Source organism: Lingula anatina, unplaced genomic scaffold (genome assembly GCF_051362555.1).
Source record: "Lingula anatina isolate TDL-2025a unplaced genomic scaffold, LinAna3.0 unanchor82, whole genome shotgun sequence".
Taxonomy (NCBI): Eukaryota; Metazoa; Brachiopoda; class Lingulata; order Lingulida; family Lingulidae; genus Lingula; species Lingula anatina.
Genome location: NW_028257603.1, coordinates 176753 through 195140, shown reverse-complemented (window position 1 = coordinate 195140; position 18388 = coordinate 176753). Strand labels below are relative to the sequence as shown.

Here is an 18388-nt window from a genome sequence, read left to right as displayed (position 1 = left end):
AATTCATATCTATATTAAATTAATGGAACATGGAAAGAGCACAATAAGTAAAATTTTATTAATGAAAAATATTAAGATTATCAAATTTATCATTATTACTTTTTTCATATTTATATAGATTTGCATAACACTATTTGTTGCGGAGAAGCAGTCGCTGTTTCGGCCATATTGAAATTTATGTAAGCAAAGTTTTAAAAGATGGGAACTCTAGCGAAGATTACACCTGTTTTTCGTTGCGCTCTTGGTAAGTCACTGCATAAGAAATTACAGGAATAATGAAAAGAGAACAATCTCTACATAAAATACTAAGATGTGAAGCAGACATTTCAACATTTTGAGGAAATGTTAGCTGCAAGTAACTTGCACCAAAAAGGCGAAATTTACGTTCGCAAGACCAAGTAAGAAAAGAGATCTGTTAGATGACATTTGATATTTTGAGGCCCTATGATTCAGGACTGATGTCTTAGACAACTACCATGACATTACAATTTCACTAGAGAGACGACACTGACTAATTTACAATCCAACTTTTCACATTGTGAACATTAAGTTTCTTCCACCCAGTAATCTGTTTCTAGACATCTGGAAGTTATTTTGTCTTGTTTTTGTTTTCAGTTCCAAAGTCTTGCCTACCCTCTCTCTCAGCTGTAAGGCACAATACAACTGCCACCAAGAAGGAGGAAAAGGTAGAGTTATGTGAAAAGTTACATAATATTCTGCCCATATGAAAAGGAATTATTTCAAAACACTAGTCTTCCTTAGCATGAGTTGATGAAGTAATTCACTGAGTAAATATACTTTTTTCAGACAGTCTTTGGACCCTTGAAGGATGAAGACAGAATATTTACCAATTTATATGGTCGCCATGACTTTAAACTGAAGGGAGCATTGCAGAGGGTAGGTGTATCATAGGACAACTTCATGTAGCCTTTGACATAGTAACAGTTACAAAGTCTTAAAAGCAAGGTTTTCCCCAGAGAGTCACCCAGCAGTCATTCGGATGGCCACACTTGCCTCAAAAGATGACCAGATGGCTTAAGGAATTTTTAGAAAAAGATGGGGTGGGAACCTGACTTGCCTGGTTTAGTCTCCTTGTAAATTGGTGACGAAATTACAGCTTTACTTATTGGACTCCCTGTACTGGAAATTCTGAGGACACCCCTGCTTAAAAGACTCCATGCTGAATTAGCTCAAGTAAAATGTCACTGTTGTAGCTAGCTTTAATTGGTTGTAGTAAATACTGTAGTAATTCACATATTTCCCAACCCACACTGAGGTATTGTAGTCTGAGCACTTATAAATATTGAAATTTGTTAAACACTAAAGAGTTCCTTTTTCAGATTTTAAAGATTATCACTTGTAGTTTTAAAAACAGCAATTTAATTTTTTTTTCCTGAGATTGTTTATGGATCATATCTTTTTGTACTCTCTGGGCATTTTTTTGTAGTTGGAAAATTGATTTAATTATATTGAATTTCATTCTCTGAGTGCTGCAGTCTCTCTGGTTGTAGGGTGACTGGTATAAGACCAAAGAGATCCTGTTGAAGGGACACGAGTGGATTCTGAAGGAGATCGTAACGTCAGGTCTCCGTGGCAGAGGTGGTGCAGGTTTCCCAACTGGGATGAAATGGGGATTTATGAATAAACCAGATGATGGGAGGTGAGCTTTATAGAGACCAATGTACATTTTAAAAGTATTAATGATATAGAGTGTGTTGATTTCTAAGAAACTTAAAACCAGGACCTCTCATTCTAAACATTTGATTAAAAACTTTAATTTTGTTTTCTTGTTGCTCATCAAACTAATAAAAATATTCTGATTTGAACCAATCTTAAATGGCAAAATTATTGGTAATTTTTTGCTTTTTCTGAAACAATCTGGTACTGATAGCACTCAGTATTGAGTGACTGTGTTATAAAAGAATGTCCGCTTGCACTGCCGCTGGACTCCTTCGTTCTAAGTACCACACAACATTAATAACTTCAGGCCAAAATACCTAGTTGTAAATGCAGATGAGGGGGAACCTGGCACATGTAAAGACAGAGAAATTATGAGACATGACCCACACAAGCTCGTTGAGGGTTGCCTGGTCGCAGGTCGGTCTATGATGGCACGCGCGGCGTACATTTATATACGTGGAGAGTTCTACAATGAGGCATGTGTGCTTCAGCAGGCAGTCAAAGAGGTATGGTGGCTTTTGGATTGATTGTGACTTAACCTTATATACCTAAGTGCACTACTGTATATATGGAACATAATGAGAGGTATTCAATTTAAAAATTATTCCAGATGAATGGTGTGGATTTAACTTAATATCGGGGGTAAATGCATGTTATACCTGATGTAATTTTTAGCATTGAATATGGAAAGACATTCCATTCATTTGATGTGTTATTCCAGGCGTATGATGCTGGTTTAATTGGCAAGAATGCCTGTGGTTCTGGTTACGACTTTGATGTCTACGTGTTCAGAGGAGCAGGAGCCTATATATGTGGTGAAGAAACGGTGAGTACTGCTGTCTGGGTTATATAATTATGTGGTGAAGAGACCAATAACACTACTGTCTCGTTTTGCTTAGTAAACTTATCTGACAATGAGTTCACAGGTCCAGGTCATTTTTGGTCTTAAAATGTTAACATGAAAGTTTACATACTGAGATCTTAGCTTACAGGTAAACATGGAATTGGCTAAGCAAAAAACTTGCTAGTACTTACTACTACTTACTTACTTACTAGTACTTACTGGGCATGCTTACTCATGCACACATGCAGGAGAGAGAGAGAGAGAGAGAGCACTTTGTTCACATATTACCTTACTCTGCTCTTTCAGGCCCTGATTGAGTCTCTAGAAGGTAAACAAGGCAAGCCGCGGCTGAAGCCCCCATTTCCAGCAGACATTGGGGTATTTGGATGTCCTACCACAGTGTCCAATGTGGAAACAGTGGCAGTAGCTCCTGTAAGTACTTGGTGCCTAGCAGAGGTGGGGTTTACATTGAAGTTAGGTTCACCCATCTTAAGTTAGTAATTTGTGACAGTAGCTCCCGAAAGTATTTGCTGTTAAAATTGCTGTCTAGAACTAATTGCGTTCACATTTGAAGTTAGGCTTACTTATATTGGTATTATTAGAAGCAGTAACTCCCGTAAGTACTTGTTGTCCCGTAAGTACGTGTTTACATTGAATATTATTTGTCATTTCCAGACCATATGTCGCAGAGGAGGAGACTGGTTTGCTAGCTTTGGTAGAGAAAGAAACAGAGGAACTAAGGTGAGTTGAAAACACAATTAATGAAAATGTAAATTTATATAATAAGTATAGGCTTCTATTAGAGCAGAAGCCTTGAAAAACTTCTTTTAGCATTACACTTAAGAAGTAGATACGTTTTATTGTCATGTTTGCCTCCCTTCTGCTGATTTTTAAAATATAATAATTTTCAAGTATTTATGCATTTTGTCTATAACAAAACATGTGATACCAGACCCTTTCAATTTGATGTTTTGCAGGCCTTTAACATGGCATTATCATGGCATCAGGACAAAATTTGAACTCGAAACAAAAGAAAATTCTAATGCTGCTTCCTATTTCACTGACGTTATTACATGTTCTCTGTTGCAGTTGTTCAACATCTCTGGCCAAGTCAACAACCCGTGTACAGTGGAGGAAGAGATGTCCATCTCGCTGAGAGAGCTGATAGACAGACATGCCGGGGGCGTCATCGGGGGCTGGGACAATTTACTGGGGGTCATCCCCGGGGGGTCGTCTACCCCGGTCATACCTAAAAGGTGGGAGATGCCATTTTCTTATTTTTTTTTTTGGAAATTTTGGAAGCTTTATTTTAAATTTAATTTATTTATTTTTGTGTGTGAAAACTGAAGTAAAGAATGTTAATCAAAGTTATTGGTAACTATGAACATTGTAACTATTATTACAATATTTTGGTGTGGAGGGGATTATGGTATATATAGTTACTGTAATGTTTCAGTAAAGAGATGGTTACATTACTGTTATTGTAGTGTTTCAATGTTGATGTTAATTTCATTGTTATGTTAAGGTCTTTCTGAAGAGGTAATAATGTAACTGTTATTGTAATGTTACAGTGTATGTGAAGAGGTGATGATGGACTTTGATGACTTAGTACGTGCACAGACATCTTTGGGAACAGCTGCTGTCATCGTCATGAACAAAGACGCCGATGTAATCAGATGTATATCTAGGCTAATGGACTTCTATCACCACGAGAGTTGTGGACAGGTAAGATTATAATACAGTTATTACTCATGGATTTCAAACTGATAAGTAAATGGACTTCTGTCACCACAGGAGATGTGGACAGGTATTGTTACAGTATGATAATTAATCATGGATTTTGTTCACCTGGTAAGTGAATTGACTTTTATCACCACAGGAGTTCTGGCCGTGTAAGGTTGCAGTATGGTAATTCCCCATGGATTTCAAGCACTTTAAATTAAGTGAATGTATTTCTTTCACCTGAAGCAGTGAATGGAATCTTATAACCATCAGAGTTGTGGCCATTTATGTTCAGCTGCTGTATGGTAATTATTCAAAAACCATGCACACATAACCAACTAATGGAATTAAACAACCTAGTAGCTATTTGAAAGGTTTGGCCTTCGTGATAATTCCTTTGATTTGCACGAACATATGTTAATTCTTGAAAATGATTTTGAGGGGAAAATTGCCTTAAAGAAAAGTATTTTGAAATATTAAGAATTAAATTTGGATATGTTTTATGATAGGAAGTGGCCTTCTTGTATTTCAGTGTACCCCCTGTAGAGAAGGTGTTGGTTGGATGGCGAAAATTTTACACAGGTTTGGTAAGTTATCCACACTGTGTAAGCTTATCATAAACATTTCTCTCTCTCTCTCTCTCTCTCTCTCTCTCACTTACAGACACACACACAATAACAAAACAAATGAGAAAACATCCTAATTAGGAAACAGTTTCCAAATAGTGCTGGGCAGCTGTCAAATGGAATTCTCTTGTGCATGGGGAGACCCATATTGAGAATAATCACTAGACCTGATGTGAACAACTCCCATTAGATCTCACTTTCAATGCTTTTCCACTCTGCAACTTGTATGCGAATGTCTGCAATTCGTATAGGGTGTTTCACATTTGTTTCTGTGCTAGTTCCTTGTCAACTTAGTGTTAGACAAATTTTAAAAAATAATAGTAAGGCTTTTCAGATTAAAATCTGTCTTCTTAAAACTAAGAGGACCATCTAATTCTGCCCATTATGTTAGCCGTCAAATTAAAGCATTATTTAATCTGATTGCAGTGAAGGGAAATGCCAGACCTGACGAGATCGACATGTTGTATGAGATCAGCAAACAGATAGAAGGCCACACAATCTGTGCACTGGGAGATGGTGCTGCTTGGCCTGCACAGGTAAATCCTTCTCTAAATGATATTTTTATGTACAGACACATATCTATGTCCAGATTATGTAATACTACTTTGTGCAATACCATTTTAAACTTAAAGTCTGTACACATGACAGCTTTGCTGCATTTTTACAAGTTACAGTGAAGTAGAGTTTACAAGGTTCATGGATGGGTTTTTATGAAATGTTTGGTAAAGGTGTGGAGGTCCTCGTATTGCATGCACTGCTCCTAAACCTTGAAACACAAAAATTAAGGAGGGGTGTTGCCTAAAGGAGGAAGCTTCTTGTTTCAAAGAATCAGTTTTGTTTCAACGTTATTGAGATTTCCCTATGATTTTTCAGCTGAAGGTTTGAAAACATTTACCAAAGAACAGGAGTTGTAAATGCCAACAGCTCATGTTCCCTCCATAGACACAATTAAACCCAGTCAAATTTTTCTCATAATTTTAAAGCTTGAACAGGTACTTTTGATCTTAGGTTGAACAGGCTGTGGCTTGGGGTAAAAATAAAAGACTTGCAGCCAATCTCAATTCTTGTCTTTATTTCAGGGTTTTGTTGTGTCACTTCAGAATCTCATTTCTTGTCTTTATTTCAGGGTTTGGTGCGCCACTTCAGGCCTCAGCTGGAGGAACGCATGGCTCAGTACCACGCAGGGCAGGAAGAGAAACAGGCTGCCATGTTGTATCCTCACGCTTAAAACATGGCTTAAGACTTGACTTTTGTTTAATGTAACAAATTGTAAAAAAATATGAACTGGTTTTACTTGGATGTTCTCGTCCAGTGGACATGACTGAACTCAGTCTTGTACGATGTTTTGTGAAAGGAAGACGGAAGACACAGGACGAATTGCTTGCTAGCATTTATGAATACCCAGGGAGGTAGATGGTTTTGGGTACACTGATGTCATCATACATAGACTAAGGAATGTGATAAGGATCATGTTCACATATGCCATTAAAACACTACAGAATGACAGGTGTTGTGTGACACTGATATGAGCAAACTTGCCCATGAGGCATGTGTGGACGAAATCTTCAAAGTGGAATTTCGTGGAATTTTGACATTTGGAAATTCTCCATGCAAAACATTTTGTTACTCAAATTTAAATCATGCAGCAGTGTGTTTATTGGCTGCAAAGGAAAACATTTGAAATTTTTTTTTATTTATTTGCATACCTTGATTTAGGCCATAAGAAAATAATTCTTCTTGGAAATGCACTTCATATTTTGACCATCACAGCAAAAGCACCACATATTTCATGAAAGGGACACTCAGTCTTAACTTTGTCTTCTGGAAGGTTCAATTTTGTGTTGAAATAAAAGTTAGAATGTAAATAATGGAAAGTCTTGTTACTGTGTCATTGGTTTAAAACCTTGACATTTTTCTTACCAACCTGAACTTCATATTGAAGAAAAATCTACAAATTACTATGCATTCACATTTAATATTTATTTAAATCAAGAACAGAAGTTGGTAAACAAATGAGTTTAATGTCATTGTAATGATGCAAAAAAAAAAATAATAATAATAAAAATAAATAAATGAATAAAGAAAAAAATAATAAATAAAACAATAAAAATAATAACCAGAAAAATCATCAGTTAATTAAAATTATAATAATAAGTAACCATCAGTTATCATTTTAACATAATACTATCCTAAACAAATTGTTTACAAAAACTTAGAGGCATAAATCTTCTACATATCAAAATAAATGTTTATGATTGCCAAGCATTGGATGCTTCAAATATTTCAAATGACAAATATCTTAAATGTTGAAACTCCCATTAGTTGGAACAAATTGAAAACTCGATATTCTGCAATGATTATGCCAGGTAATATCTGAAAAATATCAAAAACATTCTAAAAAGGAAAAATTAAATAGAGCAGCCTACGAAATATAATGACAACTAATTTATAAATAAAAGCTTAATGATAAACGGAGACAATTACTGTCGAGAAATTAATATTGTTCTTGTCGTTTCTGTGAGCTTATATGGCACTCATTCCATTTGATCTATTACAGTAAACTATGATTGTATAATACTGTCCTCTTAATTACTCTGATTGTAAGTAACAGTAGCTAATTGGAATCCCTTTCAACATTATAACATAGGAAACAAATAAACCATGTAAGAAGAAAATTAAGTAATATTAAATATATGGAAAACACACTATCTCCATATTTCAAATAATTTCTTCTATTAAAATGAGCATAGACCACTATCACATGTTGTTCATTGCAGTAAGTATTTGTTCCTAGCAATAAAGAGATGAAATAAAATATATCAAAAAAAAAAAAGAAAAAAAAAAAAAAAAAACAGCAACAAAAGTGTTTGGCTTATTCTTTAAGCCAAAACTACTTTCATTACAAAATAAGCTTTTCTTCTCATTTCTCTTGGTCCATGCATGATACATCTAGTGTTAAGAATGCCAGTTTCACTAAAAAATTATTGCCCTTTTTACAAAAATTGCACATAAAAGACAAAAAACACTTGTCTTCAGATATAATTATAAGGGCAAGTGTGGAATACAAGATACAAAGATCACTGGTAAGTACTTAATAATGGTTGTAAGAATGGTATATTGTTGTATTGAAATTCAGTCTTCTGTCCTCACTCTACTATGGTTAAAAATGTCACTTAAAAATTAATTCATATTTTAAAATGCACGAATCCCGCACAGCCATATCAGGTGACACAGTTTCCGAACTTATCAACAGACACATTTTCAAGTTTGATGAAGTTTTCAGTTTTACTATGACATTGTATGTGCCAGCTTGCATATGTTTGACTAGAAAAGCTTCAAAAATATGTATGTGCCAGCTTGCATATGTTTGACTAGAAATACTTCAATAATAATATGTATGTGCCATGCATATGTTTGACTAGAAAAGCTTCAATAATATGCATGTGCCAGTTTGCACATGTTTAACTAGAAAAAGCTTCAATAATATGTGCCAGTTTGCACATGTTTGACTAGAAAAGCTTCAATAATATGTGTGCCAGCTTGCATATGTTTATGTGTGTGCATGCATTGACACATATTTTGTTCCAAATCACGACTGCATAATAAAAAGCTGCAGCAGCAGCTGCATTTTAATTGTAGTCAAAATATCAAGCCTGTCCAGCAAGAGCCTGCATCAGATACAGACATTATATTAGTTTATATTAATTGCTAGTGCAAACATGCACAGTAGGTTTTATGTATATTTATAACTGACATCAACATATCAGATTTACATGCTTTCAGTTATCCTAGAATAATGTGCTTCACAAATGCTGGATGCTTTTGGTGGCCTCTGCTATTGCTATCCAGTGTTCAAAAATTATGGCTGCAATACTTAGGGTAATTGTCAAGAGGACGACAATTTTATCCAATGGATAATATTATCCAGTATTGATCAAACTGGGCCTAGGTTCTGTATCCCCAGTGGCCCAAAGCAACAGAAGCCAACATGTTTTTGGCACAGTTGTTCTCTAATGTGCTGCAATAGGTCTTTGGCCCATGACTAATGTGGGGGGAGCTTCCAATCCCATCGCCAATGGCTCCTGCCAAGAAGGAAGATCACCTCCCCCTCCGTGTTCCTGTAACTCACCCTCTACATCCTGACTGCTTACTTCTAGTTCATCTGCCAGATGCTCAAGTGTGGAATCTCTGAATGCAGCTCTCAGACATTTAATTGGTTCTTTTTTAGGACTAATATCAAGGAGTACTTGAAACAAATTTCTACAGGCCTCTTCTGGACTTTCCCTAAAATTGCTTTTAAGCTTTGCTTTCACCTCACTTGACATTATATTAAACTGAGACAGGTAATCTAAAACTCGTCCAAAATTATTAATAAGGTCCTCAGCAAAGTCGATCATATTCTCTCTCAGTTTCTTGTACTCCATTTCACTCTTAAGTCCCTCCTAGAAGAAAAATACAATAAGGCATATTTTCAACTTATAACCCTTCAAACCTTGATGTTGCCTAATAACTAACAGATGATAAAATACTTAAAAATGCCAAACAGCCAATTCACTTTCTCATACAATTGCTTCAGAATCTATCTCTTTCTCTTTTACTTGGAATATGAAGAGATGGAAAACTTGGCTGAGGGGTAAAATTAATATACCGCAGAGAGTGACAATAGTTCTAATGTGGCATATACCGTAAAAATGACTGAAATCAAAACATATATTGTCATTTTAAAATATAAAAGACATTATTTATCTGACCAAATTTTCAATTACCTTGACTTTATCAATCAAATCTTGTGGAATGTCCTGCTCTCCCTCTGCATGGGCTTCTTTTAACCTTAACAGCACATTGTTGAAAGATGCAATACAACCCTCAACCTGAGACAACAAATAATCCATAACATCCGGAGGGCATGAAATTTCATCTGAAATGCCATACATCTTCTTCACTTGGTCCCATACATCTCTTTGAGTAAGTGTCTCCTTTAGTTGTTTTATCACATCTGAAGGGACATGCTTACGGAATGATTTTGTCACATCTTCCTCTTTCATATGTGGCATGGATTCCTTGTCTGTGCTATAAATTTTGTTAACCTGATAATTGACTGTAATATTTGTGCTGCCTGTACTAGAGGGGATTTGTCCTACAATCTCTTGCATTACTGTAGGCAACCTACCTAACTGATTACCCCCATGGGCCTGGTTGTAAGGCACTGGGTTTTCCATTGTTGTAATGGCATAAGGGTCAGTAACACCACTGTCTTGATCTCCAGCAGCCTTGTGGACCTGCTGTGGGGGTAAAGGTGGAGACTTGTGAACTGATTTCCTACTAGTTTTATAGGTGACATCACCTTGCTGTTCCCGATCAGTGACTGGTCCCTGTGGTAGTCCACGATGATGGGATTGTCCTTGTTGGTGATACGGTTGATTTGGTCCAGCTGTCTCATATACTGTATGAGACTGGAAGTTGCCTTGTTGAAACCTCTGGTTGCCAAAGTAAGGTTGTGGTGTTGGTTGATTTTGTTGGAATTGGCTTTGTGCAACCATCTTCCTTGCTGTCTGAGACTGGAAGTCATCCCGCTGGTTGCCAATAACCGGTTGGAATCCTGGCTGAATCTGTTGGTATTGGTCTTGCAGGTTATAGAACTGGTTTGGTATTGATTGAACGTGGTTGCCACCATGTCTCTGCATCTCACCACCTGGCAATTGTGGAGCCGATCTTACACTTTCCAGACCACCAGAATAACTACTAAAATTATAATTGTCCATAGTGGGACCAACCTGAAAAAAATTGTAAGCAGTAGTAATTACACAAATAGCAGTATTAATAACTAACATATTATGGGAAGGTCCAACCATTAATTAATCAACACAACACAGTTTATTGAAGAGAGCAACACTTCCTATTACATCATGAATTGGTATTATAACATTATTCAAAGAAAATAACATTCCCACTGAGAATATGATAATGCTTCATCACATTTGAGTAACTCAAGTAGTTTCCTTTTACAAGCTTACTGGTAACATCCAGTGGATGTCAAGCTCAGTGGATGTAATACGTCTGACATCCCTTTCCTGATCTACTCCTTCCTGTTTTACATATATTTTACTAACAAACACATCAAGACTTTCTTCTTTCTCCTTAGGGCAAAGGGAAAATGTTATGTTTTCTTCATTGTTCTCACACAACCTTATATAGTCCATAACCTGAAATGTAAAAGTGACTTTTCAAAATAATAACTCTCTCTCTCGATCTTTTTTTCTTGCATATTCTTAAAACTTATAAGGAATTTTCAGCAATCTGCCATGATCATCACTTTATAAGTTGATTCTGGAACAAAAGGGCCTCCTTGTCTTTAGTGTTCATATCTAAATTTTACAAGATAGAGCATTAAATTCAGATATAACTCATTAAAAAAACAACCTTTTGCGGAGAATCTTCATGCATGTTCCATTTTGTCTCAAAACCTTCCAACAGAAGACTGACATCATAGGACTTCTTTTCTTCAGCACTGCTCTCACTGTACCCACAAGTGAAAAATTTGAATTTTTTTTTTGCATCTAGCTTTTCCATTTGCAAATCTTCCTTGGCTTCCGCTGTGACATTCTGAAACATTCAACCAAAAAGTAAGTTTACCAGAGTGTCTGAAAGAGACAGGGAGAGAACCAATCTCAACAAATATTAACAAATGAAATTACGTTCCAAAAAAGGCCACTAGTAATAACTTTTATTAAATAAATCACAAAACATAGAAATTAACTTATCACAAACAAGACAGCAAAGTTAACAAGTGTACAGACATATAGCAGAAAAAAGCTTTACAATTACAGTGCATAAAATATGTTGTTGTCAGGTAAAATTTAAGATAATAATTCATATTGTTTTTCATGTATCATGATTTTTTTTTTTTAGGATTGAGGTGCATGTCAGTTATCCATTTATTGCATTGCCAGTAGAAAGGGCATAATGACAACGACAGGTAGGTGAAAGGTGATGGCCAGTACACTGTGCATGTACACTATAACATGTTGTGTCTGTATGTCTGTACAAAAAAAACTCTTTTAGGAGAAATGGAGTTTTACCTTTATTTCATCTGGGGTGTCATTTACACAGTACACCTTCAGTTTCAGCAGGGTAACATGTTGATGCTTAAATGACCCAAACACCAAAGCACAAAGGCGTTTACTGTCACATGACGAAGTGTGTTTACAGAACTGGTTCATCATCAAGATACACTTGGTATTTGTCAACACAACAGAATCTCTGCTCAATACTTTCCACTGGCAGGTTTCATGAAAATGAGTTTGCGACTGCCAAATGTAAAATGAATTGCTCATTCTGATATCCCGAGTCAAATTTTCAGGACAGCTCCTTCCCATCTTTCTGTGGCGGGTGCCTGATATGCAGTGATAAAATGACAGGAACACTGGTTTTCTGAAGGTCAGACCATGTGGGCCACAGACAACAACTGGACTTGCTCTAGTCTGACATGGTGGCAGCGGTGGCATGTCTTCTTCTCTCCAACTAATACCAATGAACATTTCTGTAGTTTCAGCCAGGGCTCCCGCAGGCACTAAGAGGAATACTCCAACTTCTTTCAGATTAACATGTCCACCTTCTGGAGTGATGGAGAACCTCCTCAAATATGTATCTTTCAGCACATCTATCTGCTTACTGCCTTGTGAGGCATCGGCTGTCATCTGGGGCGATGCCAAGGATTCTGGCATTCTTTTCTCTTCTGGGACAAAGCTTTGGCTTTGTCTTTTGCCTGCAACATTTCAAAAAAATTAAATCATATATATATGGAATTTATGGAATCATTTTTAACAAAAAATTATTTTCTGTCAAATTGTATTTGTACAAAATCTGCAAAATGCAACAAAACATGCAGAACATTTTAATGTAATTTAAGTAAAAGGAAAGCTCAGTTCAGATCTTGTATACCACACTCCACATGTGTCACATAAAGACAGGATTCCACCATGTATAATTACAATTACTGCACCTTTTGGATGTATGGCAATCCACTGAATTCCATCATCCCCAATGGGTGTACTGTCCTCCTCTTCCTCACTCTCTTCCTTGTAACCGCTCTCATCATAAAAACCATCATCCTGGTAAAATGTTCCCACATCAAGTTGTCTTTGCATCCTGGGTGCTAAATTTTTGTAGAACTCAGTACCTAAAAGCATACATATAAAAATTGAGTATGAATTACTTTTTCTGCAGGTAGGATCTCTTTCTCTATCTATATTGAGAAATATCTGATATGCAAATTATCAAATCAAGTCACCAGTAGGGTTTCTTCAGTTCCTTTCTTTTGTATGAGTCCAATACAAGGAAAGTTTGCTAAAAAGACATATCAAGTGCATTAGGAGTGAAAAGGAGTATGGGGAAATCAAAAGCTCAAACACATTATTCAATTATCTCTATCTCTATTTCGTTTTAATTATGTTTACAAGGGACATCCAAATCTCTTGGTAACTAGTTAGGAAGAAAAATTCTGATACCTCACAGCAGTTATATCTCTCTATTCAATTAAACATATATATTAATTCACTTTAATTTTCCACTACAATTAAAAAATAAAATGTCTACTTGCTTTTTATTCCATCTCGCAAAAAATCTTCAGCATTGACAACAGCATTCTGATCATTATAATGCTGTAACAGCCTATTCCACACGGGATGACAACCTAACAAATTCTTGTTTCCTATAACGGAAAAGTGTATATTATGTCTTTAATTTTACAGTGTGCCTTTCCAAAATCAGTTTTTTAAACTATTAATCCTACATTAATGGCACTCATATGCAGATTTTTTTCAATTTGAACAAAACTGGCATACAATATTTTGAAAAGAATGCTTGAATAGTAATTTTTAAATACATAATCAAAAAATATTTTTGACATGTATAATTTTGTGCATAAAATTGCATCAACAATTTCAGCAAGCTTTTCTTAACATGCATGCACTTCTTAAAAAAGTTACCTTGAACATTTTAGAATAAGATGACAATTACTCATTAACTCACTATCTAACCTAAATTAGGATCTATTTTTTGACAAAATTTATTACAAAAATTGTTACCAATGATGATCAGTCCTTTGCGGGCTCTTGTAAGTGCGACATTAATTTGATGTTCATCTGTTATAAAGCCCAAGCTCTTTCGGCACCATCCCTGCGTTGGATTTTTGATTATCTGGTACTGGGGCAAGGAACGCACTGTAGTAAATATCACAATGTCCCACTCTCCTCCTGCAAAATGACAAAACTTCTCTTGAAACTGTTTAAAGTTATCCTATGTATGTTTGAATTTTTCTCAATGTCAGCTTATCTTTGTCTACATTATTCATTTGGTGGGTAAATCCCATATAGAAAACCTTTAAGGCATGGAAAGGGAATATTGCCTACTAAGAAGGTACCACCAGCCACATTTGAACTTACAAGGGGGACATGCTTACAACATTCATTCTACACTAGACCTATTAAGTTGTAGTGACAAACATTTTGAGTCAAACCTAACTAGGTTTAGGACAGGTCATAAGTTGGATAACACACTTAAAATTCTATGCCTCTCTTTGCTCAAGTACAACACAACTTGCTGGAAGGCAGTGCTTTTGTCTATAGCAGACATCTGGAAAACTTTTCAGAATGGCCCGACATTTGGACCGGCAGTAATGAAAAATTTGCCGGACTGAAAATCACCCTATTTGTTTGAGACGGAGACTACAATTAGGTAGCTTACTTTGTGAATGTGGTCAGTTTGAAATGGAAGGGAAAAATGCTTTGGGCTTTATATAATTTTATTAGTGAAGTATGTCGAATGATGACTGTAAATTCAAAATGGTGGCTGTGAAAACTCTTACTGGTTGTATGGGCCCACCATTTCCAATTTTTAACAGGCCGTACAAATTTTGCCAGTCATGACCAATCAGACTGACGGTTTCAGCATGTCTGCTATAGTCTCCTTTCCAAGTAAAGTTAGTTTTCTTGCAATAGTTTACTTTAAAAAAATGTGAACAATCACACTCCTAACCCCTTATCTGGATTATCTCAAAGCCACATTTTAGTTTCCTATCTAAAAATTAATGTGGCCATAGGGAACATTCCCAGACCCTCTCATACTAACTGTGGATCAATCTATCTCCAAGGGGATTCTTGCTAAATTGCATCAACTTTAACAGCTAAGATGTCTGTCATGCCTACTGAAGCTGCTAGGGGGTAATTAATTATCGTTTAGCAGCTTCAGACATCTAAGCAGCTTTAACTAAAAACAATTTAATGAGAAATCCCCTGGAGAGATGGATTGATCTTGTTAGATTGATCTAAGTATGGGAACCCAGTTATATACATTATATGCAATTCATGGCGAGTTCATTGCTATACCTTACACTTATCACATGCATTGTACATAACTAATGGTGAGCTTCCAGCTATACCTTACTGTTATCACACATATAATACCTAACTCATGGTGAGCTTAAAGCAATACCATACTGTTATCATAGACATTGTATGTAACTCACTGCTTGCCAGACAATTGAGCTGATTACACTGTCTGCACTTCAGCCAGAATCCCCGCAAAGTTGAATTGATCCTGCTGGTACAATGTCTGAATCAGAATACTCCCTTACTGTTGTCATATACATCACATGTATGGTAATGACTTGATCTTTTCAATAGAGGAAAATTGTGAATTTTACAGATGCTGTATTTTTTACAGGGGCGTATTTAGGTCATCTTCTGGGTCTTCCAGAAAACGGTCAGATTTTCAAGTTTACATTGACAAGTATCTAATTTTTTCTGTCGGAAGATGGTCAAAAATGAAGAATTAAGCAACAAAGATCATTTGGAAGACTATCAAAAAATATCTCTGAATCCGCCCCTGTTTTGTCAAAATTTCTTAAAATTAAAAATTCCTATTGAGTGGTTGCAACAAACTTGCAATTGCCCATTGAAAAGATGGAGTCATTACTGTTCCTCATGGTGAGCTTAAAGTTATACCTTCAGTTATCAAAGACATCATATGTAACTCATCAATGTCATCATCACAATACATACCCTGACTTTGAACCACTGTTCTGACATTCACTCCACGGCCAAACTCATCACTAAGAACGTCCTGCACACGAGACACCTGAGCTCTGTACTGGGACAATACTATCACCCTCTTCTTTGATATATTGAACCCTTTCACAAATGTTCTGTATAATCTGACCTTAGAAATAGAGCAAGTCATATAAAAACCAAATACCATACCATTTGATTTTTGTTTAAAAACAAGAAAAAAATGACTGAAATTCAAAAAGTTATGCAAGTATTCAAAAAGAGCTTGCACAAATTTCAAGAGACTGAACATCTTATTTAGTTTCTGTATCAGTGATAGGCATATCTGTCTTTAAGCCTTAGCTTTCTATTACAATTTGACTGACAATCTTATTAATTCATCTTTTGTTTTAAACTAAGTGAAAAGCTAGTTCATGGAAATTTTTTTCATCAACAGTGTATTTTTGGTGCACATTTTTTTCTACAAGCCTGATGAAGTCTGAAATAAAATTTACCACATGCTCAATTTCTTCCTCATTTCTTTTCGACTGTTCTCCGCCATCTGGGTTTCCAACAACTAAAGTCTCTTCCTTCCCCTCCACATGGCAAAACCTGTACCTTTTGCTTCCTTGCCAGACATATCTGCCAAGACTCTTTTCTTCATCTTCATACATTTCCTGACTATGTCCAGTCTTTAAGTTTCCAGAATAAAACTCTTGAGAAGGAAACTCAACTATGTCTCTATGCTGAAAAAATACATATATGAAATAACTCAAATATGCAGCTTAAATACATTTTTTAACATTCCTCTACTGCAAAAAATAAACAAATAAATAAATAAATATAAATTCATTTACAGATAAGCCAACTCATTTTAGTGATGTTATAAAGTTGCTTGCTAGATTTTATGTAAATACAGATATATGTAAGATGGGCTTCTCTCAGTTTAGATTAGTGCTTAATTATTTTCAGGTTAAAAAGAATGCAAATATTTTGAAAAAAAATCTTTTCAAAGCAAGGGCTTTTTTAACACAATAAATATGGGCATTGCAAACCTTTTCCATGCAGTGCAATTATTTGGCACAGCACAAGTATTGATTTTGAAAGATTTTTCCATTCAGTACAATTATTCGGACAGTACAATTGTTAATTTTTGACGATTTTCCACGTATTACAATCATTAAGAACTTCAGAGTGGTAACATCAAGCGTTTTTCAGTGTTTTTAATCAAATAAAAATACTGAAATAAAATAAATAGTCACTATGTAATTCATGGCAGACATTTTTTAATAAAAATGGACCACTTTTTTGACAAAGTGGGCCAAAATGGCCCAAACAGATTTTGACCAAGGAACATCCCTGAAAGTAGAGCAAACATATCAAAATAATGAAACAATTTCTATGGTTTAGAAATATTTTTAATAGCCCTTACCATACGATACTGGATGTCCAGCATGATGGCCCTGCCCTCATTTGCATAACGCTCAAACAAAGAAGTCTCAAGCCTAAGATCTCTTGCTGCTTGGCTCAAGACAATTGGTCGAAGTTGCTTGTGATCTCCAATAAGCACCACCTTTGGGATAAATAGCCAAATTTTAAGGGATTTAACAAAATTGAAATTAAAGACATATTCTTTTTACATTTTTCATAATTCCATCTTTAATTTTACATGTTATTTTTCAAATTCTGCCTTTCTAAAATAATATTCTTACACTGTTCAATCATTTTTTAAGGTGGAAAGCAACAAGATTTCAATGGGAAACATTACATTAGAATTTTCTTTACTATTATTTGATCATTATTTATTACCTGTCTCGCTCTTGAAGAAACTATTGGGATGAGGCTATCAGCTTCTATGCACATTCCACACTCGTCCACTATACACTGTTCAAAGTTGGTTACTGTGACCACTCTTGAGCTTGAGCTCACTGAGCATGTGCAAAGCACCACATCATGGTGGCGAAGTTCATGCTCCTCTGCTTTGCTCACCAAATCTCTATATCTCCTCATATCATTTTCAAGTCTTTTTGCATCAAAATTCTTTGGATTTTTGAAATATTTACCAAATTCAGCATCATATTTTTTTATTTGTTTTGCATATGGGTTGGTATGGTGCCTTATTATGTGGTGAAGAGCAACATCACTATGTTCCGAATGCTGCATGGAATCTGTAGATCTTTCGCTTTTGTTTGTTTGTTCCAGAGGGACAGGAAATTCTCGTTGAACAACATTTTCTCCATATACTCTGACAATCTTAGGGCAAACTGACGGTCGTTGATCATCTTTATTGTACAGCCTTGGGTTGAACTTCTTCTTCAGCAAACCTAAAGTGCCACAAACAATTTTGGTATATCTCTTAAAATCAAACAGACTAAAATATCAAAGTTATCAATTGAATTTTTTCCTAAAAACTCTGCATAAAGAAACATTTCATCAGAGACAATAACTGTAGTGTCAAAAAGTTGTACAAA

The 18388-nt window shown here is 35.6% G+C and overlaps 2 protein-coding genes across 3 annotated transcripts in view; one reads left to right on the top strand and one right to left on the bottom strand.

Moving 5' to 3' along the window:
* Positions 1 to 76: 76 nt before the first annotated feature.
* Positions 77 to 6727, top strand: LOC147759120 (NADH dehydrogenase [ubiquinone] flavoprotein 1, mitochondrial-like). The gene is made up of 13 exons (XM_086998333.1): positions 77 to 244; positions 616 to 686; positions 808 to 897; positions 1512 to 1660; positions 1988 to 2186; positions 2402 to 2506; positions 2831 to 2956; positions 3200 to 3265; positions 3614 to 3780; positions 4096 to 4249; positions 4779 to 4833; positions 5299 to 5408; positions 5999 to 6727. The coding sequence occupies exons 1-13, from the start codon at positions 199 to 201 to the stop codon at positions 6098 to 6100; spliced, it is 1440 nt and encodes a 479-aa protein (XP_086854459.1). The 5' UTR covers positions 77 to 198; the 3' UTR covers positions 6101 to 6727.
* Positions 6728 to 6833: 106 nt separating this feature from the next.
* Positions 6834 to 18388, bottom strand: part of LOC106166586 (3'-5' exoribonuclease HELZ2) — a 56388-nt gene continuing 44833 nt past the window's right edge. For both annotated transcript variants that reach the window (XM_086998331.1, XM_086998332.1), the window contains 12 exons: positions 17727 to 18241; positions 17350 to 17490; positions 16433 to 16663; positions 15933 to 16089; positions 13959 to 14126; positions 13472 to 13582; positions 12875 to 13051; positions 11952 to 12637; positions 11293 to 11475; positions 10887 to 11075; positions 9639 to 10646; positions 6834 to 9314 (listed from right to left, as the gene is read on the bottom strand). In XM_086998331.1, the coding sequence (XP_086854457.1) occupies positions 8883 to 9314; positions 9639 to 10646; positions 10887 to 11075; positions 11293 to 11475; positions 11952 to 12637; positions 12875 to 13051; positions 13472 to 13582; positions 13959 to 14126; positions 15933 to 16089; positions 16433 to 16663; positions 17350 to 17490; positions 17727 to 18241 (3998 nt within the window). In that variant the 3' untranslated portion in view covers positions 6834 to 8882. The remainder of the gene's footprint in view (positions 9315 to 9638; positions 10647 to 10886; positions 11076 to 11292; positions 11476 to 11951; positions 12638 to 12874; positions 13052 to 13471; positions 13583 to 13958; positions 14127 to 15932; positions 16090 to 16432; positions 16664 to 17349; positions 17491 to 17726; positions 18242 to 18388) is intronic.